At 34.1% G+C, this 23021-nt stretch overlaps 2 protein-coding genes across 2 annotated transcripts in view; one reads left to right on the top strand and one right to left on the bottom strand.

The window, feature by feature from the left end:
• The window catches only part of LOC149902615 (protein O-mannosyl-transferase TMTC1-like), a 148766-nt gene that overhangs the window by 4382 nt on the left and 121363 nt on the right, over positions 1–23021 (bottom strand). Inside the window, exons 4-11 of the mRNA XM_090110115.1 lie at positions 12429–12502; positions 10870–11004; positions 9789–9959; positions 8909–9098; positions 8386–8507; positions 6527–6691; positions 5240–5353; positions 4263–4403 (exon numbers count right to left, since the gene is read on the bottom strand). Coding sequence (XP_089966241.1) covers positions 4263–4403; positions 5240–5353; positions 6527–6691; positions 8386–8507; positions 8909–9098; positions 9789–9959; positions 10870–11004; positions 12429–12502 — 1112 coding nt within the window. The remainder of the gene's footprint in view (positions 1–4262; positions 4404–5239; positions 5354–6526; positions 6692–8385; positions 8508–8908; positions 9099–9788; positions 9960–10869; positions 11005–12428; positions 12503–23021) is intronic.
• On the top strand, positions 376–1594 carry LOC149902617 (uncharacterized). Its single transcript, XM_090110324.1, has one exon. It carries the CDS (start codon positions 379–381, stop codon positions 1537–1539), a length of 1161 nt encoding a protein of 386 aa, XP_089966450.1. The 5' UTR covers positions 376–378; the 3' UTR covers positions 1540–1594.

Raw genomic sequence — 23021 nt, 5'->3', positions numbered from 1 at the left:
GGTTTGGCGACACTGGTTTTTATACTAATTATGGCATTATAGCACTTCTATTTGTTTTTACTGTTCTATGAATAATAATGAATTGTCACCCATGTGTATAAATAAATATTTTAAATGACTGACTGAGATGATAGTAATAAAAATATAAAAAAAATAGAAAAACAAAATACCTACTTAGGACAAAGGAAATATTCGACACGAGGTAAAGTAATAATAAAGTCATTATTTCATTCTAAATATAATGTATCAGTTCACAGGGAGATTCTGGCCAATAAATAACACAATAATATGTGATAAGAGGTCAACCTTATTATAATTTTGCATATAAATACTGGACGATTCAACGAGCACGTATCACAGTGTTTCAAACCCGTAAAGATGTACCGCATATTTGTTTTGCTGTGTACATTCCATTTGTCACATGGCTTCTTTTTCTGTTACCAACTGCAGCTGCAAGCGGCGCAACTACAGCAAAGCGTCAATAACTTGCAGGTGCAACTGGCGAACGAACGTGCGTCCTACCAGCGGCAGGTAGCGCAAGTGCAGCAAAATGCGGCTGTTACATCACAGAACGCACAAACACAATTAAATCAGTGCCACCAACAAAAGAATCAACAGGCTGCGACACATCAGCAACAAGAACAACAACTTAAACAACAGATAACGCAACTACAAGCGAATTTGGCTGAACAACAACGGGCCGCACAAACAGGAACGCAATGCCAGCAACAGCTAGGCGCTTTACAGCAACAAGTAAACACGTTGCAAGCAAAAGAACAAGAACTTAAAAAGCAGATAGAAGAGCAGCAGCGGAAATTGCTTGAACAAGAACAAAACGCAAAATTACAACATGATCAGTGCCAACAGCAACTACAACAACAGATCGCGTTGCAAAAAGAGCTAGAAAATAAAATGAAAAATCAAGAACAACAGACACAGAAAAACTGCGCAGAAGCTCAAGAAAATATCACACAAACAGAACGAGCTAAGTGTCAGCAAGAACTACAGAAACAGCTAGATTTACAAAAGCAACAAGAAAACACAATGAAACAACAAGAACAAGAGTTACAAAAGCGAAAAGAGAGGATGCTCGAGTTGGAAAAATCTTTGTCCCCTAACAAAATGCCTCGAAGCAAAACTTTTGATCACCTCGGCTCGTTTTTGAACGAATTGGACTTTTTACAATGTAATATCGACATTTCCACAACTGTGGCTCAAAATTCCTATAAACTTACTTACCGTCTGCCGAAAAAACTCACCGATGACGATATGGAAGTTAAAATAAATAACAGAGTGATTTACGTAAAGGGCAGTGAAGGTTCCACAGTTTCGTTTGAAAGCGTTGAATTATTGCCGGCCGGTTTAGATGTGAAATCGACCGATTGGCAGTTGCGGGGAGATAATATGGAAATATTTATTCCATTTAACCTGTCTGAAACTGGCAATAAAATTAAATCATGTGTTGCTGATAATCCAGCGATTACAATAGAATCTTCAGAGAGTACTCTTATCTTCAGTTATAGAAAGAAACCAGAATAATACTGAACATATAGCATTGCAAAACCGTTTAAAAAAAATGGCTGATAAATCTGAATTCATTTATACTCTCTATATTAAAAAGTATAAAAGCAAAAATGTGAATTATTATTTGAATATTTATTAATCTTTTACATATTTATTAATCTTCCAGTATCGTTGACATTTTTCATTTGATATTGACCTTAAATATATTTTTATATAAATCTAGCGGTCTGCCCTGGCTTCGCCCGTGGTACATGTTTATGTTTTCTTTTCATCAGAACCATCTGGTACTTCAAGGAATATTATAAAAAAAGAATTATCGAAATCAGTCCACCCATTCACGCGTGATGCCGTGACCAAGAGATATAGGGATTCATTTTCATATATAGATTATTACATTTCATTATTACCCACAATATTTTTATATAAATAAGGAGTAAGGACGCTAGTTGAAGCGATCAATCTATTTTCCAAATTAAGCTATTATGTTATGACAAAGGTTAATTGCTACTAACTGAATTTTTTTTGTGTTCAATCTCAAGATAATAATCTAAATTATTCGAAAAAATATTTGTCCTACAAAATCTATGGTTTGATCAAAGAGTCCCCTCTTTCCAATGTGTATCGTTAACGAGGTCATCATAAATGATTACTAACCAGCAGATTTTTTTGTTTTCACTTAGTTAATATTTATATAATTCAACAGACATAATATTGTCCTACAAATTGCGTAATAAATATTTGAGACCCATCAAATCAAAATATTTTATCCTTGTTACCTCTGTAAGCTACCACAATCGAGAGTTTCGTACAGGAAATTATTGGGCGTCTCATCAAAATAAAGCTACTCACGGAAAATTAGCTTGATAGTAATCACTTGCAAAAATGGGCGAAGGATCCTGGACTTTTAATTAGTTTTTTAAAGATGCAGTTAACATGTTGGAGTTATATTATATTGATTAATGTTCGTAAGTGTCCCTATCTCCGCTTATTAATATTATTTTGAATAGCATTATCAGAATATTAACGAAGCCATTACCGATCTCTGGAAAGTCCAATATGGAGGTCACATAATATCACGACAGTGATAACAATAACTGCGTTAAAAACAACCGACTTCAAAAAAGAAAAAGCAAAAATAAAATAGATTTGATATTATTAATTACTACATATTATTTAGATGTGCTATTTACTAAAAAGGTTTGATGTCGGTGCACGGGCTTAATACTGAGTGCTTAGTGTTTGGCACCGACTTCAAACCTATTTATTAAATAGCACATCTAAAATAATATGTAGTAATTAATAATTTCAAATCTATTTTATTTTTTACTTTTGCGTTTTTGAAGTCGGTTGTTTTTAACGAAGTTATTTTTATTTTAATTTTATAGATATAGTGTTGTACGTTATGTTAAATATTATCACCTAGCCTTTAAACTGCGGAGTTTAGATATGAATTAGACCATCAATAGGAACACTATAGTACTATAAGTTTGTTGAAATCAGTATGTATAAATAGTCTTGTACGCTATGTAAAATATCACTAGCCTACCCAAGCTGTGGAAATCATAATATAATAAATGAAAATATTATAAAATATGTATGAAAAAAATAATAATGAAAAAAATTAAAAAAAATTAACTAATGAAAATAGCGCTTTAAGTTTGTCGAGTCGCTCGTTTCTTTTTCTCCTCAAGGTATAGTATGATTTTTATTAAATTGAATCATTATTTTAGATATTATATTGTATTATTTGATAATAATTAAGTTAATGCTGCATTTTATGTGGTAAAGTAGTTGGATCTATGACGTAAATTTACCTTTTTCTCGTATTTAATTTCTGAATGTTTGTGAATTAAGCTTATCTCTATAGACTAAATAGCGAAGCTCATATAGACATAACATTGACGTCAATCAAAGTTCCTTTGTTACTTGTGTGTCTTTGGCCGATAAGTATTTAAGTTACACTATTTGCATAGCGTACACTTGACATTGCAACATCCTTTGAATACAATAAACAAGCATTTAGAAATGAATATTAACTTGATAGTATTTTTATATTAATAACTCAGGCCCCGGAATCACAGACACAATAGAAAATCTATTGTGTCTGTTAGTAGAAATGGTATTGGTCCTATTGGTTCAGAGTACAATCATTTCTGTGAGTACTGTGAGTGAAGCGAAATTGAACCAGCGAGGGGCTGAAAGGTTGATCCGCTGACCAGCCCACAACAACAACAATCAACGGCCACACCTGGTTAAGCATCCGTGTGCAGCCGGTGTCTGTTCATTTTTTGATGTAATAGTGTTTTTTCTAGCTTAAGGTATAGAATGTTCAACTGGAAGAAACTTGTTCCCACGTCACAGGATATCCTGTGTGAGCAAGGGTTCTTAATTTCTTTGTATCATAATATTTTGGAAAATAAAATTGTTATCTATGGTGTGCGGTGTGCAGTGTGTGGTGTATGGTGTACGGTCACAGAATAATAACTAGTAGCTAGCTATTAAATGTTTGTAGTTTAGTTTAGTTTTAGTTAGTAGGTGTTTGGTGTCTAGTGTTTGGTGTGTAATGTGTAGTGTTTGGTGTCTAGTGTTTGGTGTGTAATGTGTAGTGTTTGGTGTCTAGTGTTTGGTGTGTAATGTGTAGTGTTTCGTGTCTAGTGTTTGGTGTGTAATGTGTAGTGTTTGGTGTCTAGTGTTTGGTGTGTAATGTGTAGTGTTTGGTGTGGTGTGTGTGCACTCACCGGTAGAGCTTGGCGAGGTTGTAGTGCGCGTTGAGGTGCCGGCGGTTGTAGCGCAGCGCGAGCAGGAAGTGCTGCTCGGCGCGCTCGCCCGCCGCCAGCGCGCCCAGGTTGTTGTGTGCGCTGGCGTAGCTTGGCCATAGTCTGTTTTATGGAAATGTTGTTGTGATTATATTATTAACGACATACAACACGCATATGCAGTGTCAAAATTTGTAATGCCGGTGCCTTGTAATTTCAAATTTTGTAAGGGAAGTACAAGTAATTTTTGAAGGGAAGTAATTTTTGCTGATTTGAGTAGATTCCATTACGATAGATATAATAAACATTTATTTCAAGAATAAGGTAAATAGACGAAGGAAAAGAAAGAGAGTTGTTTTAATGAAGTAATAAATATATTTTTTTTGGATCGTCGCATCGTGTGATATTTCCAGAAGAGTCTAAAATTTTTTATTAATATTATTTTACTTCAGGTGGCCTTTCAAAATTCCACCCTTTTTATACGTAGGTAGTGGGGGTAGCCCAACAACGTTGTGCGTAGGCAGAGTGCAGTTACGTTTAATTTCATTACACGCAAAATCACGCACAAAGATAAATCTATATTGATGATAATATTTTAGAAAATAATTTTAAAATATGATTATTTTATTTTAAATACCGATTTTGGAACATTCACGTTTGAAGGAGGTTTGAGGAGAAGGAGTTTTGGAATAAAAGTTTAATCAGGTCGAACCCGGCACGAATAGTTATTCATGCTGGGTTCGATAATTTGAAGAAAGAAAAGAAAAGAAAATATGAAAAAAAAAAAACACTAATTTGAAGGAAATGATACACATTACGTTAATACATACTTACACAATTTTATACAAACTATATCACAGAACAAATCAAAATTAAGTAGGTAGAACATTATTTTTAACTTATAATTAAACTAAGAAATTATTAATTAAAACGATTATTTCATAAGACAAACAACTCACTTCAATGCTTCTTTATAATGTTTGATCGCGTTTTCCTGTTGCTCGATATCTTTTAGGAAGTTTGCAAAATTGTAGTGAAGTTTTGCATTGTGCGGTAGAACTGCGAGGTCGGCTCTGGAATTGTTAGAATAAAATACAATATTAGTATCATTATTTGGTTTAGGTATACTTTTATATTAGAAGTATTTACGTATTTTTTTGTTTGATTCTGGGGCAATAGACAATAGTTATGAACCTGCTCATGTATAACAGCAAATAGCTAATTTATAAAAGCAAAACATAAGATAATTCTTATGTTTCGCTTTGCTGCTAATATTATCACGTAGGCGATAGCAATTTTTCATATAGTAGTAAGTAGGAATTTATTAGATACTCAATAGTTTAAATTTTAGACACAGATCGCTAAATAATAAGTAACCGATAAATATATTCCAACAAAAATACCCTAAGCAGAGCCTTCATTTTTATACCTCATTATTTTTCCAACCGTACCAACTGATTCAAGCAGTAGGTATTATTGCAAGCTTATAATTCTTCCACGTACTGACTTTAGCTTCATTAGGATCACCACTTTTTTTTTGGCGCACGCAGGCCGCAGCCACATATTAATTTAAGGTTGTATTATTAGTTTATTTTTATTTACCTTGTAACTAGTTACTAATTTTTTTAAATCGATAAGACCGACGTTCGAGACCAGGCGGGCGTGCAGGAAATAAATTGGGTTTTCAATTTATCTGCGCATGTTATAATATCACCACTGCTCGAACGGTGAAGTAAAACATCGTGAGGAAACCGACATGTCTTAGAATCAAAAAGTTCTACGACATGTGACATCCGCCAACCCGCACTTTTCCTGCGTGGTGGATAATGGCCTGTCCCCCAAACCCGTGTCCCAGCAGTGTTAACTTATATGGGCTGATGATGATGATGATGATTTTTGACGTGACAACGTCTTATAATTCGATAAGAGCCGGTTGCACGCACGAAAAAACATGATTCATGCGGCGTTACCTCGCTCTGAGGCGTTCCATGTAAGGCTTGAAGTGCAAGCGAGACCGCGGAACGAGCGACAAAGAAGCACAATCGGACGTCACGTGTCACGTTCAACTATCGTCAGTGAACCGACTTTACAGACAACCAATTTTTTATTTTCTTTTTTACTGGACCTATCATCTGTCAATGTCAGCTTTGGACGCCATTTAAGATTCCTTTTTTTAATGAAACGTGTTATACTAATTTATAATGTTTATTGTTGCGTGTTTGTGTGTGTTTCTGTCTCTCCCGTACCTAAGCAGCGTCTCCCTCGTGCGCCAGTCCCGGTTGCGCAGGTGCGTGCGCGCGGCGCCGCTGGCCACGAGCGCGGCCGTGCCCAGCGCCGCCAGCCGCCGCCCGCGCGCCCCGCACCCCCACACTAGCTGCACGCCGTATACCGTCACTACTAGTGAGCCCACACTGCGTAGTCAAGACAAAAGTATACAGAGCGTTAGAACCAAGAAGCTTATATCTAATACACTGGAGATTTCAGTATGAACATTAACTTGTAACAAGAAAATATGACATGGAATGACGTATTAAGATATAAGCTTCTTGGTTAGAACTAGTACATATATAAACCAAACAATGTAAATTTATCCTTAAGTTGTTTGAATAGCTCTTGATTTGGAGCTACTGTCTATGATGTACCTAATATTGTTCATTATCTGTGGTCGCTTTATACTTCCTCTTGTGTCAACTTGGTTAAGAATAAATCTCAGTATATCAAGATAATCTGTTGTTATTTTCCCATGAACCCACCATAATATGTCTGTTGAATCTGCTGTGATTGAATGACTAGTGTGTTGAATAAATAAATATTTCAGGACAATTTTTCACACACGGCACGATCTGATCCCATAAGCTTTCGCTTGTGTTATGGAAACCAAATGGCTGATAAGCATACATACATAATTTCAAATAAATACATATTATATAGATAATTAGCATTCAATTGAATGACTAGGCCGAACGTTTATTTAACGAGCGTTACGCAACGTCCAATTAGTTAGCAGATTGTAACATCTCTCTCTGAAGTGGATATTTCGCTGTCATTTGGTTGAATCTGCTATTTGATTGAATGACTAGCGACTTGGTCCTTAAGTCATTCACTTAATTAATGTCGTCATTCTGCATTCAATGAACGCGCTAGTCATTTAATCAAATAGCAGATTCGACCAGATGGCTGCGACTGAAACATTATAAAAGGTGGAAATTTTCTGTGGACCCTGGAGGAACAGTATTAAAAAAAAAAACTGCAGATAGCAAATTTTGCTGTAAAGAAATATTCCGCTATTTGGAAAAGGAAATAAAACTACATTTATAGATTTTCGAAAATACGCTTGCCACGTGAATCAAACGAACGTACCCTTTATTGTATCGATCGTAAGAGTCAATTATTATAAGGATGAAATGTCTCAAACAAATTTAAAGCTAAAGCTATGTAGAAAGAACTATGATAATAATAAATTATTATACATTAACAACTTTACCAATACTTAGATTTCAAAGCTTAGTTCAATGAATTAATTTACTTAATTGATTTCTCTTAGTGTTAAATCCTAATCATTTAGTGGGTAATTACCGCACCTAGTTATAAATTATCTTAACAAAACTTGTTCCTTTCGTGACTAGAAAGTTTTCCTGGAAAGTTTGTATTGTAACCCAGTGAAAGTTACAGCTGATAAAGAGACAGTTTAAGAGTGGTCAAGTATGCGTTCATGGAAAAAATAGTACCTATCCTTACCTAATAGCATTTCAAACGCGAAACTTTGTGAGAATGTATGGATAATAGATATTTATGATATTTGGTACAAACTTAATAACCTGGATTAACACATAGGTCGCTTATTATCCGAGTATCATGCAAGTGATGCAATGGGCAACTAGTTGTTAACTATATGAATAAATTAATGACAATTATAAATTTAAAAAATATAAAAAACACATTGAACTCAAAAAGTACGAGTAAAGAATATCCTATCTTATTACGAATTTGTCAAAGAAAATATTTTACTTCAGTCTGATCCAGTTTCAAAAAGCATTTATCACAGTAAAATTATTAGTTACTTATATCATTTTTACATACATAACTGTATGATCTAGATACATACCTAGGTATATACAGCACTCGTTCGGCAACCACGAAGCCGACAGTCACCAGTAAATTGGAAGCAGGTAGGTATGGGATCACCAACAAAAGCAATCCTACCACTGCTGGCGTGTGCCGTTGTAACTGAAAAAGATAAATTCTTTGTTTTACAGGAGTATTTTTTTATTTATTTTATTTTAAGCTGTAAAATAATTATGGACTATTCATCATTGAACAAATTGCACGTGAAAAGCTTTCGTTCTTAAAATAATAATTATAGATCGTTTATATTTCGTGAGCATGTAAATAAAACAAAACTAATTGAAATTGAATTCGTTGTAAACAAAATCAGAGTAAATTTATTTAAAGGACACTAGAATTACTTAACATACCTACATCAAATGAAATAATACACAACATTATGAAGCGTGCAATGCAACACACTCACACACGTTCTTATAAACATGCACACAAACACTTAAACAGCCCTAATTATATACACACCTAACGAACGCACACACCTGCCCGCCCACGCACACACTCACCTCCAAGTCCATAACACATCTATACGTCAAAGCAACGAGCGCCAACAGCGCGGCGCCGGTCAACAGATTCCTCGCGTCCCACAAACTGGTGACAAGCGGCACGGACCCCATCTGCCAGTCGTGGCTGAGCGTCCACGGGCAGAGGAGCAGCCACCAGTTGAATGCCGCGAGATAGCAGAACGTCATGAGTCTGGAAACAGCGGCTTTTTTACACGCTTTTTATTAGCTTCACCTGTATATTTGTTTGTAACCGACTTCTTTGGGCACGATTTTGACCCTTTTTAAACGGCCAGATTTCGTTCAAACTTTGTAGATTTATTGAGGACCGATAACAATACACTAATTTGATAAAGCGTGTTTTTTAGTTTTTTTAAGCTATTATTTATTTAAGGACAATAGAAATAATATTGTATGCTACATAGAAACAGTTACATCACCGCCAAAGAAATACAAATATAACAGCATTATCGTTATATAATATGTAGTAGGTAAAGTAGTGAATATGTTCGTTCTTATTAAAATGCTTAGAATAATCCTGTTATAATTTACACGCTGTCTAAATATATTATTTAAGAAAATAATATTATCAGGTCAAGTCAAGTATTAGCTACTTTTCACCGCTCGTTATAAATTTTGTAGCTTCGGTCGTAACAAATTAAACGTAAATCTTATATTATAATACCTTCCTACTATCTTCTTTTTAGCTTCGCTTAGGTATGTTCGAATGTAAATTTAAACCATTCTTCAATCTGAAGGCGCTCAAAAAATGTAATTTAAATCAGTTCAGCCGTTTAGGAATTGCGTAAAGCCCACGCACACAAGAAGCACATACACTTATATAATGATAGAAAACAATTTAGTATAGGTACATAATAATTACCTCACACTAAAAGAAGGATGAAAAGCAGGTGGATTGTCTTGTGGTGAAAACGCTGGCAAAGATCCCTGTAAGAGAGTCAGCCTTGCTGCAGCTAAAATGATCAAAGCTGCAAGACCTCGGCTGACTCTGCTGCAAACATTGTCCCCTTTCCATCGCCAACGTACCGGGGACCTGGAAAAATTTAGAATATACTGTAACTTAGGAAAAATAAACCACTAATACAATAGAACATTTTCTTAACGTCGAAAGGAAAGTTTTTAATCTTATCTTACCTTTTTATTGTATGATTATTGTAAAAAGTATATGCTCTAAGTAAATAAAATAAATCCGTGCAAAAGGAATCACAATAATATTTTATCATTTTTTACAAATGAAAACATTTTCAATTTATATCACGTGTGCGTAACATGATTCAAAATAAGTTCTAGAATTCGATTTGTTTTTTTTTTCTAGGTCATATGGCAATAGGTCTAAACTCTAAGCAATAGGTCCATGATTTAAGAAAATTATAATAATAATATAATTTTAAAATTATAAAGATAAAAAGTAAAATTATATCAACTGATTATTGTAAAAAAATATCGAATTCAATTTAATCATCACTATTAATTATTATTAATGTTACAGATTAATTTTTAATTTAAGATTTTGGCGCGCCCGCACTATTTTTAAATATAGAATGTTCACGTTCGTTTTTTTTTCAGTGCGGCCACGTGCGGCTTATATTGTGTTTTTACCTTTTCAGATACTATTTCGTTATTTTAAATTAAATATGTTTTGTTTTACTAGTTATAAAATAAGCAAACATTAATCATAAAAAAAAATCATATAGGTAGGTATTTACTTTAAATTATTTCTAGTTTCTGTGATCTGTGATTATTTCGGACAGTGGCGCCGTAAATAGAATTAAGCGCGCTGCGTAACTTAGATGTATTTACTATTTAGTAATCTGTGGCGCTGCGTTGATACAATATTTTGGCTTGCTGTGATAATATTATTATTATGTTCCAGATTTAGTTATAATTTAAATAAAAATTACATAATAGTTGTCTTACACATAAGAAGGTTAAAAAGTAAATACCTGTTTAGAGAGCTCCAGGATCGATATAAATCGAAGGCAATGTTAAAAAGCAGTGCTGTGAGACCAGTCTCCTTCGCCAACATGCTGAGAGCAGCCAGGATTATGCTGGACATCACTCGGTGTCTGCCTGCACAACTGAAACGTGAAATAACTTAATAAATATATTTGTTAGAAACTGGAATTAAATGTACGTATTACTTATGTATGCGACCTTGATTGGTTATAGTATATTATGGTGTAAAAATTAGCCTCGATCTGGAGAAACATGCTATTAATTATCTTTGTTCTAAGTTCTCTAAGAACAAAGATAATTGGTGAAGTACATAATTAATAGAAATTATATTATTTATTGCAGATTGCAATTTAGACTAACGTGCGATGTTAACTTCTGATTTTATTTACACGCCGTTATTCGTAACATTGGACATTCGTACCTATTTATTTATTCAAATTTATAATTATTATTTATAAACATTAGACTATTATGAATATCAGCCTTTAAATTATATTACAGTACCGCAAACAATACTGTCCACAGAATTTATTCATGTACACGTTGAAAATCACCAAATCCGCCATATTGATGTACGGCCAGCATACCCGCGCTAATAATATAATCCCCCAACAATTGAACGTCCCCAGGGCCCGTAATACGCGTCAAACTTTCAGAGGCCTTTAGTCCCAAAGTCCCAAAACAAGAAGGAACTCGGTAACAACATCAGGACTTGGGAACTATTCGCACGACGTTACTTCGTTTACACTTTATAAAGATGTGAGTGACATTATGTATCATGATTCATTACGAGGACTAATAGTTGGCAAGTCTAGATCATAGCTTTATCTTATTATGGAGAAATTGTCTGTTAATCGAACCAAGCTTTGTTATTTTTTTCATGCATACCTAAATAGTTTAACTAAGCATAAGTAGTTTTACTTTTACTTCACTCATTTATTGTAGTAAATTCAATAAAATCAGTACAGTGCTGTATACAATAATTTAATAGTACACAACATTCAAACATTTTTTTATAAAGACACAATATTCACAATGTTCCTAAAAATAAATTGAAATACCTATATTAATTGCTACTACAAATACCGTATCAAATTTAACGGCTTGGTTCACAGAATGTATTCGATAGATTTTTTTAGAGATTACCTACGTATTGTATTACGAAACATACCATTTGAAATCTGGGATACGTAATAAGCGATATGATGCCGTGCCAAGCGATGTTATAGCTATCATAATATCAAAGTCGCATTAAATCGTATCAAGCTGCGACATCGTACCGATTGTCATCACATAACAAGCCTAATGTTCAACCTCGGTACGAATTTGGCACATTTTTCAAGTTGCCAAAATGGCTGACGGAATAAACTTGTTTAGGTACATGCATCTAGCAGGTGAAATTTATGCTGAAATAGGACACCCTTATTTATCACACTTAAAATATTTCACTAGTTACCTATTCTCGGACTTTCTTCTGATTTGTTGCAAACACTGTGAATAGATTAATCTCAAGGCATTTATTGAAATAAATAAGAAAAAAACTTACCCATGATACATTAGTAAAGATGATAGAAAGAAGAAGCAGGCTAAGACATCAGCCCGACCGACCACACCAGACACCTGAAACAAAAATAAATTATGTTACTTAAGTACTACATTTTTCTAATTTACCGCAAGATTTTCATAATCTGACTACTACCGTAAAGTAAAACTATTCAAAGTTATAAATAAACAAATCAAATCTCTTGATAATAATTTAGTATATTTTAGTAGTAGACGAGTGGGCAGGAAAACCCGAAGCTTTTAGCTTGTAACATCGTTCGAGACTCGTAAACCTTGGTCCTTAAAGAAAATCGATCAATAAAACACAATATGTCAACGTCTCATTTCAAAACCCTACAAGGGCTCTCAAGTATTTATAACGCAGAATCAGAACAATATTGTAATTCATAATTCTTTATTTACGATAAACCCATTAATCAAGGAAGGCTACATGCTATTTGTAGCTGAATCTATCATCACCCTAAGACCAATAGGAGCGGAACTACGCAGATAAAACCGCGGGGCACAGCTATTTAGGATATATAATAATCATTCCAATAAGTCTCCAACCAACCGAATTTAAAATAACACACATTATAAGCACGTAATGACCAAAATGTTGGGTCGAATTGTTTCGAAACGATTATAGCAAATCCTAATGCAGCGGACCCCTAATTGCTTTGTACAAACCTAAAATGGATGTAAATGGACACGACGGATGAGTTTTGTATCGTATTAAATCCTTTTAGAATAAATAGAATTTTATTATTTATTTGAAATTTGAAATTTGAATTTATCCGAAGAGTTGTTATTTCAAGGGATTATGTTGACTTGGAATGACCATCGACATTAACATCGACCATGCATCGACAGATTCATCTTAGTGAATGTGACGTGTCAATGTGACGCTGAATATACAACAGATTGTACCTATTTATTTATACTTACTATAGATTAATAACCACAACATATTGAAATCAATTACTATCACGCCTGTCAGCATTTCACAATATATCTATCTACACCATGAAAGTGTGAAATTAATTTGGTGGTTCAGTAATTATCGCACAAATTAATGATCACAATCGGGTGCCATTGATCCGTCAGCTCGTTACAGCGCCTTTATTCTCCTTGCTTTTATTTTAATTACCTTGTTACGATACTCTTGAGGTGGAAATTGATAAATTGTTTTTTCCTAATCGGAAGTTACAAATTTTATTAGGATTTTGAATTTATCTAGCATGGCTTTGTTTCTAATTTGATTAAATTGGTCTCTAGTTTGGAATGTATTTAACTGTATAATATCGCACGCTGAGAACGAAAGTGACCTAACTCAAAATTTTGCAAAAATGAGTTATACTCATAAAATGACTCAGAATAAGGTATTCTATCATTTAATAAATCAAAAACTATCCTATGTCACCTAGAAACCGAAAAACACGTACGCGTCTCTTTATAATTTGCGTATTTTAAACGTCCCTCCGCTAAAATAGTGACCGTTTTAGTATTATGTCGGCACGGTGATTACATTTCTTAGTTTTAAAGTGATTCAATCCTGATTGCGGCGTTTATTTACCGAAAGGTAAGTAAATATTTTGTCAATGTTCTAATCCTAACAAGACCGTTATTCGTATTAGGTCACTTTTGTACTAAAATGCAGTTTTTGAATTGTGACTTAAATCATATTAAGTCATTTTTGTATTATCAACTATTCTAAAGGTAACGACATATTTCTCGTTATGTCTGTACTTTATTAAATGCTTTCTTTGTTTAAGTGTATTATGTATAAATAGGCCGTTTTAATAATATTTTTATAAGTTAATTTTATGGCGTATTAAAGTTTATGTCGTTGTTTCAATAATAATTTGTATAAATATTTATGTTTAGGTCATTATATGAAGAGATTAAAGATGATTTTATATTACAAATGGTTCAAGAAAATGAAAAAGAAAACGAAAAATTCATACCCAAAAAGTTATCATGAAATACAAGAGTTTCCTCGCTGAGTGATCATCATCATCTGAGGCTCCACAGCTGCTAGTGGACCTTGGCCTGGTCCAATATTTTCTTCCAGATCTCTCGGTCCTTTCAAGTCTGAGTTCTCCAGATTTTCACAGCAATCATTAGATGCTATCCAACCATCGGAGCTTCGGCCCATCTGGTTTTCCATAGAGAAGACGCAGAGGTGCCTTCTTGTCGTCCATATGTGCCTCGTATCCGGCCCAGCGTAAACGGCCTAGTTTTATGGTCTACAAGACATCGGCTCCTCGTACATTTCATAAAGCTCATGGTTATACCGCGTTCTCCAATGTCTATTTTCCAGCACAGCACTGAAAATCCGTCTAAGGATTTTTCGCTCGAACACCAGCAAGCAATCCTCATTTTTTTGCTCAGGACCCAATTTTCGGACCCGTATGTTAGTACTGGTCTTAGTAGGGTCTTTTATAGCAATACCTTTATGTTTCGGGATAGCAGTTTCGATCAAAAATATCTTAGAAGGCCGAATCAGCCATAATTCGTTCACATATTTCTGCAGATATTTCGTTCTGGTTTTTTATTAATTATGCCAGGTACACAAAGTCACGTACAGCCACGAACTTGACTTGTAGACCGAGCTTTTGGGCAGTTTGGTCTATAGCAAGATATGCGTTAACAGCAGTAGAGGATCACTGCTGGTAGCGCCCTCCCGATCCAGGTCTATATCATCCGCGTATCTCAGTATTTGTATCTATTCGAAAAATAAAGTGCCCGATGTCTCAATTTCTGGAATCTCGGATGCATTTTTCTAAGGCTAACATAGCAGAAGGCTGGAGAGCGCATAACCCTGCCTAAGGCCTTCCATTGCCCTAAAAGGTTTCAAGATACTGAATGGATCCGAACGACGCTTTTTTATTTTTTTAACGTCATTGCTGTAAGTGACACCAATTGTGGTGGAATGCCGATCTCAGTCAACGCTTGGTACAGGAAATTTCGGTGAACATTGTCGTATGCAGCCTTAAAATTCACGAAAATAATATGGTGTGTTATGACATTGAACTCAAGTGTTTCAAAATCTGATCAGTAGTCGAACGGTTAGTTTGTCTAGTTTGTCTTCTGTGTATGGAGATATTCTATTGAAAAGGACATAGGCGAAGATTTTATATGCCGTGTTTAAAAGAGATATTATACCGTGATAATTCTGGCAATCAAATATGTCACCTTTCTTGTGCTGTACACACCGCTGTAATATATACCCTATGTTACTGCGATGTTCCACTCATCGGGCGTATTAGATTATATTAGAAAAACTTAACTATAATTTTTCTTATGTCATTGTTGTGTTATGCAATGTGTAAGGCAAAAATTTAGAAAGAATAAAGAAAAGTTAACAGGGCGTCGTTTCAGACTACCACACCTGGACTATCAGCCCATAAAATTTCTCCTTAAAGCTAGTTTCAGCATATTTAAGCAATTCCACAGAGATGTAATCAGTTCCTGGTGGCTTATGATTTTTGAGTTTCCTAATGGCCAATCTAACTTCGTCTATTTGTAGGCAGCGAGATATCTGGAATGTTAGTATAATTTTGTATGGCAGAAGGTGTTTCAGCAGTTTCTGTGCTATTTAGCAGTTCTTGGAAGTACTAATTCCATCTTTGAATAATATCGTTCTTACTATTTAGTAGCTCACTATCTTTACTTTTACAAGCTGAGGTTCTAGGTTTGAAATCTTTCCTACCTCTACTCTATTAGTTTGGCTGTAAAAGTTTCTCGAGTCCTTCGTTGAGAAACTTTTAGCAATCTCTTCAAGTTAGTTGACATCAACACATTTCTTCTTCTTTCTCTTGTGTAGTTATTTTTTTTCTTCATCGCGCTTTATGCTCTCTCTCGTCTGCAAGTGTAGGTCTGCTGTAACGATAGGTATGCTTCATTCTTTTCGTTAGTAACCTTTTGGCATTCGGCCACTTGTTTCTGCATCGTATCTCATTACCTAGATTTTCACTCGCAGCTGTTAGTAGAATTTTACTTAGTACTTCCCAGGATCTTACTTGCGTTTTGTTCGCTATTTATCTATCTGCTCTGAGCCAAAATTTTTAGATAAACTTTCACTTTAAGAGGTGCGAAATAAATCTAAACTACATAGTATAAAACAAAGTTGCTTTTTCTGTTCCTATGTCCCTTTGTATGCTTAAATCTTTAAAACTACCGAACGGATTTTGATGCGGTTTTTTTTAATACATAGAGTGATTAAATAGGAAGGTTTTAGTGTATAATTTATTAGGTTTGAAACAAAGTAGGCGAAGCCGCGGGCGGTAAGCTAGTAATATTATAAAGAGGAAAGGTTTGTATGTATGTATGGTTTTCACGCATAAACTACTGAACCGATTTTGATGAAATTTGGCACAGATAATCTTTAGACATTGAGAAAGAACATAGACTACCTTTTATTGCGAAATATGTACTACGGGCGGAGCCGGGGCGGACCGCTAGTTCCTAACTAAAACTGCACTTTTGTATTACTTTTTTTAATTAATTATACTGAAGTATAATTTTTTGTTGATTAATAATACCAATATTAGAGTTGATTGCCCATAGGTATTAAGTAAATAGTAAAAATGAGTCTTGAAACAAACAATAAATATAATTTCTTAGTTAACATTTGGTTTCATTAGACTACTTCCCATTAATATTTTAATACTAAGTTGACATAATTCAGGTTACGTCCAAATGCATGCATAGAACAAAAATACTAAAGTGACTCATTCCCAAACTAGTCAAAGATGATTTACAAGTTTTCAGTACTAAAGTGACGCAATATCTAATGGTAATTTTTAAAAAAAGATAAAAAATATTTAAATTTAATTTAATTTATTTTTTATAGATTGTATGGGTGGACAATATCCTCTAAAATGATATCAGACTTTAATATCTTATATAACTTTGCATGCGAACAAGTTATGACATGATTTGTAAATAGTTCTGTAAATTACGAACACTTTTTTGATGATTCCCAAAAAACACGAATTTCGTATTAGGTCACTTTCGTTCTCAGCGTGCGATATATTTAACTTCAAATTAAAGTTATAAGCAAAATAACTAAGTAACATAATATGCTTTTTATTGACAAGACAGATGCAAGTTCGGTTCTCTGACAAAACAAGAAAATGATGCCTATTATAATGTTTGAATGAGTTATTTTAGTGGGGCTCCAGCAATAAATTGGTATTCTTATTAATTTCACACCCATTAACACCATTCGGGGTTATTAAATAGACGTGAAAATATGATTTAAATGGGAGTTGCAACCGCGATAAGTTTTCAAATTAATCCGACGGAGACAAGCCTGCAATCAGCCGTCTAATAGCAAAACTTCCAAGATTATTGCCTTCCAATACTTCGCTTTAAAATAGGGTTGGCACCACAGACATAGATAGACTACGCAAGTACCGCGATCTGTATGAAAACCAAGCGTGTCATATTTTTTGTACTGACCTTGACGCGTTATGACGTCACGAGCGCTTTTGAGTGATGGTAATTTCATTTTACGCTAAATCGATTAGGACGCCACTCGCGCGGCGATTCTAGTATCGTCCTATCCCATCGAAGTAAATCGAAAGAAATCAGATCAAACTAGATCTATGTCTAAGATGTAATTAAATAAATGAATCGTAATCGATTACTAAATCGATTCAAGACAGAAAAATGATAATTACCATAGACAGAGGAATGATAAAATAAATTTATAAACCTTTTATTATTCTAACAAGTAAACTAATGTGTTTTAGCTTTTTCTTACATATGCCCATTGAGTTACCGTGTACTACGTACTAGAGAGGCCATCGAAAGAAAGTAATGAAACTGTCAATCAATCAATCTTTATGTCCCGTTGCATCAATCCATTTTTCTTTTATGTTCGGGTTACTTGGAAAACTGAAAAAACAAACATAGTCTAAGCAATAAGGAGTTTTGACAAAAAAAATCTATGCCTTTTTTTCTGAAAAATTGCTCCTTCAAATTATCATTTTTCTGTTCGATTATAAAATCGATTAGAATCGAGAACTGTTGCATCAAATGAACATCACTAACCACAAAATTGGACAGAAAAATGAGAACAGAAAAATGAGAAGACGCTATTCATTGCTTGTTATCATACGACTCGATCTTTACCGTGCCAAGTAAAAGCCGCAATGTATTCCGAATCATTTCGTATGATTTGGTATCCGTGTTTGTCACGATCGTTTTCCACAGATATTCTTTATTTGATTTTAAAATAAATAGTGCATATTCTGATTAGAAAATTACTTATCGGTGGAAGGAAACATCTCTGCTAACTCGGCCACTCACAGCTGTGGAGTTTCTACAGTTTATAACGGCGTAATTCGGCATTTTACTTTATTCAGCTTCACGTCTTTCCTTGGCGAACTGCAAGCGCGGACTGAGTGTAGGCCAGCGTCAAGTAAGTTTCATAATCTTAGTTTGGACACGGGAAGTACATACACTCGCTTAGTCTATCTTGATACATGTCTGTGGTTGGCACTTTTATTAAAAAATCAAAATAAAAAAAAGGTTAGTTCAACGTGGATTTGAGGAGATAGAAGTCGAAGTGTAACATTGTATTCTTATTGATGAGGGATTATTATAATCACATTACATCGACAAGTACAAAATACATTGCTATTTTAAGTGATATTCATACACAGTCGGTAGGCATTAGAATTTACAATAAATACTTTGAAAGTCGCTTGCAATGAGGATATTAACTTATGTCTCAACATAAAAATACTGTAGATAAATAAATATTTTAGATTTTCCATGTCTATTTATTATTTCGTATTATTCGCTGCTATTATTTCTAATCATACAACATTATGTACCTACAATGTAGATTAATGTATTGTGTGATTTAGCAGCCCTGCACTATATTAGCCGCTCTTCTTAATATTTGTCTTTGAAACTAAAGCTATTAAAGGATAAAGCAAGTTTTCCGTAGTTTTAATGAGAAATGTGACAGTCATACAATTAGGAATGGGTCGTCGACGCATTTTTCATCGACGAGACTAGACCGTTAAATGTCGTTCATCAACTAGTCGATCAACTAGTTAAAATCTTCGACTAGTCGATGTGTAAACTGAAACGAATTGACACGGTGGACCGACGCGCGACGGTATTGGTAATCGAACGTTCGTTACCTTGAACAGGTCTACAGTCTACACTCTACATGTAAAATTCCACATTCTTACCACGAAGTTATGAATTGACAACATTTCATTTTTTATAAGGCCATGAAAGAAAAAAACTGTTTCCTTATTTTGCTCTTGCGATTACAGAAAAAAAATTATTTCATTTTTTAATCGCATATTTTCAGAGAAATTAAATAAAAACGATAAATGTGATGATGACGTCATACATACGGAGGAATAAAAATGCGCCTTAGCCTAATTTAAAAAAAGTTAAAAAAAAAACTATCACTGACATTTACAGGGTATGGCATGTGTCAAATTTCATATTAATGTCATTTTTGTGAATTATTCATGTAAACAAACTTTTAAATCCTGTTATTGTGTTTTGGTTTTCTAATTTAATCTCATTTGCGTGATGTTTGTTTGATTGGAGTTGGACCAATTCATTTATATTATACAAATAGTGCCTATAGTGTTCATAATTTTCTTGAAATAAAAGACTTTGTTTACTTACTAAAAGTTGTATTTATTTAACACTTTCCAACGTTTTTGGGATAGTATATTTGTTTCCCAGAAATTTTCAGCACCCCTTAACAAATCCTGCATGAAGTAATCATCATCAGTACTTGTGAATAAGTTTCTTTTGTTCAAAATTTGGATCAGCAAATAACAAATAACAATATTTACAAAGCTTGACGAATCAAAGTGACAAATATGCTAAAAAGTCAACTGTCAAGATTTTTTTTTAATTTAAACTAGGTATGTGGCAAAGGAAAAATGTATTCCTCCATATGTATGACGTCATTTGGCGCTTACGACATTTTAGAATGAGATGATATTAAAACTCAAAAAGATGAATGAAAACTTCCATATTTAGAAAAAGCAAAAAATACGTGTATCATAATTTTTGATCTAGTTTTCATTAAAATAAAAAAATAAGTAGCTTAAAATTTTGAAATGTTGTCAATTATAGATTTTCAAAGAATTCAATGTCAGGATTGTCTCTAGTAAAGAAGAAGTCAAAGCTGTTTTTTAACAATTATATATATCACCTATCTATTACCAAGTTTTTGTTTATGTTTTAACTTGTCGTTTTAAGTCGTTAGTTATAGTCGATATTTTAACATTATTCAATATATTATTATAGGTAGGTAATCCTTATGATATGTAATAAATTAACTGAATAAAAAAAATATCTTAGATTTTTAAGACAATTCAATAATATCAAATTAATACAAATTAATCTCCTTTTTTTCAATATTTCGAGCATTTATCATAGTAATCTCATTAAAAGTCAAAGGGAATTAACGGTAAAAATATTGAACTATCAACGGTAGTTGATACAAACGTGTCGACTGACGAGCCGTCTACGACGAGTCGTTTAGCCGTCTACGGAGGACTATTATACGGCCACGTCGAAGAGTTAACCGTCGCGGACGCGTTGACGAGCGTTTCGACTCTTTTGTTTAGTCGTTGAATTCAACTAGTCCGTTGATGAACGATGGACTCACAGACATAGATAGACTACGCAAGTACCGCGATCTGTATGAAAACCAAGCGTGTCATATTTTTTGTACTGACCTTGACGCGTTATGATGTCACGAGCGCTTTTTAGTGATGGTAATTTCATTTTACGCTAAATCGATTAGGACGCCACTCGCGCGGCGATTCTAGTATCGTCCTATCCCATCGAAGTAAATCGAAAGAAATCAGATCAAACTAGATCTATGTCTAAGAGGTAATTAAATAAATGAATCGTAATCGATTACTAAATCGATTCAAGACAGAAAAATGATAATTACCATAGACAGAGGAATGATAAAATAAATTTATAAACCTTTTAATATTCTAACAAGTAAACTAATGTGTTTTAGCTTTTTCTTACATATGCCCATTGAGTTACCGTGTACTACGTACTAGAGAGGCCATCGAAAGAAAGTAATGAAACTGTCAATCAATCAATCTTTATGTCCCGTTGCATCAATCCATTTTTCTTTTATGTTCGGGTTACTTGGAAAACTGAAAAAATAAACATAGTCTAAGCAATAAGGAGTTTTCTTAAAAAACTCCCAAGATGACACTTTAACTAATGGCGTCCATGTCATAATATTTATTTTTAGTACCTTTGTATTAAAATACTTAAAAGTTCTAGGTCAAGTCGTATTAAATGACAAAAAAAATCTAAACAAACAAACAAACAAACAAAAATACTTTATTGTGCACCACAGAGAAAAGTACAAATAAGGACACAATACATTAGTTAATAAAAGAGCACAACAGGCGGTCTTATCGCTCAGACAGCGATCTCTTCCAGACAACCTGGTGGACAAGGAGACGCAGTGCAAAAGTAATTAAAAACAGGGCAAAGTGCACTAAGAACAGAAAAAAATAAATAAATAAGAATACTTATAATATAAATAGATAATAATATAAGCATATAAATATACATAAACATACACATATATACGTATACATAATGTACATACATAATATAACTCAATAAATAGATACAAACATATATTTATTATAATATGAAAATAAACATACATATATAAATATACACATACATAAAATAGAAAACGCACACCGACACAATTGACTAATAAAATAAATAATGAAATTACCGACTAATTGGATAAATAAAATTGCTTCAGTAAGTTTTTGAACGTAGATAGAGATTGAGCTGCTCTTATGTCTAAGGGTAAAGCATTCCAAAGTCTAATGGCACGCACAGTAAACGAAGAGTTATAAACATGATTGACATGCGGTGGCATTGCTAGACGGTGTTTATTAGAGGAACGCGTCGGGTTGACATTAGACACAAGGAACTCAAATCTCTCTTTTAAGTATAGCGGAGTTCTCGGATCGAACAGAACACAGTACAGGAGGTGAAGGATATGAGTATTTCGGCGAAGTCGGATGGGAAGCCATTTGAGCTTTGTGCGAAACTCGGAGACGTGATCGTATTTGCGCAAGTCAAACACAAATCTTATGCAGAAATTCTGAAGGCGCTCAAGGCAGTCTAGGTGGTATTCGAAGAGGTCAGGATAGCACGCATCAGCATAATCTATGATAGGTAAAAGGAGTGTTTGGACGAGCGCAATCTTAGTCGGTATCGGCAGAAAATTACGTAAGCGACGGAGCGAACCCGCAGCAGCAAAAACCTTTTTACGAACCTCCTTTATTTGGTGATTCCAAGATAGACACGAATCAATCCAAATCCCCAGACACTTAATTTCGGTACTATACGGTATAGCAATCCCATCAACTATTACCCTAGGCAAAGTAGAAAAGTCTAATTTGGATACAAAGTATTTCGTACCGCATATTATACTTTGCGTCTTTTTTGGGTTTACGTTTAGGCCGTGACTATAACTCCAATCAACAATAGTGGATACGTCGTCGTTCATTTTAGCAATAGCATTCGGCAGGTCTTCAAG

The sequence above is a fragment of the Colias eurytheme genome, chromosome 15 (assembly GCF_061535395.1).
Source record: "Colias eurytheme isolate Ceu_HAF_F1 chromosome 15, ilColEury1 Martin Lab GWU primary, whole genome shotgun sequence".
Taxonomy (NCBI): Eukaryota; Metazoa; Arthropoda; class Insecta; order Lepidoptera; family Pieridae; genus Colias; species Colias eurytheme.
Note: the sequence above shows the minus strand (reverse complement) of the source record. Positions and strands in the feature narration are given on the sequence as shown.

Excerpts from the sequence above, each read along its gene's own strand:
- LOC149902617 (XM_090110324.1), top strand. The coding sequence starts at position 379 with ATGTACCGCATATTTGTTTTGCTGTGTACATTCCATTTGTCACATGGC.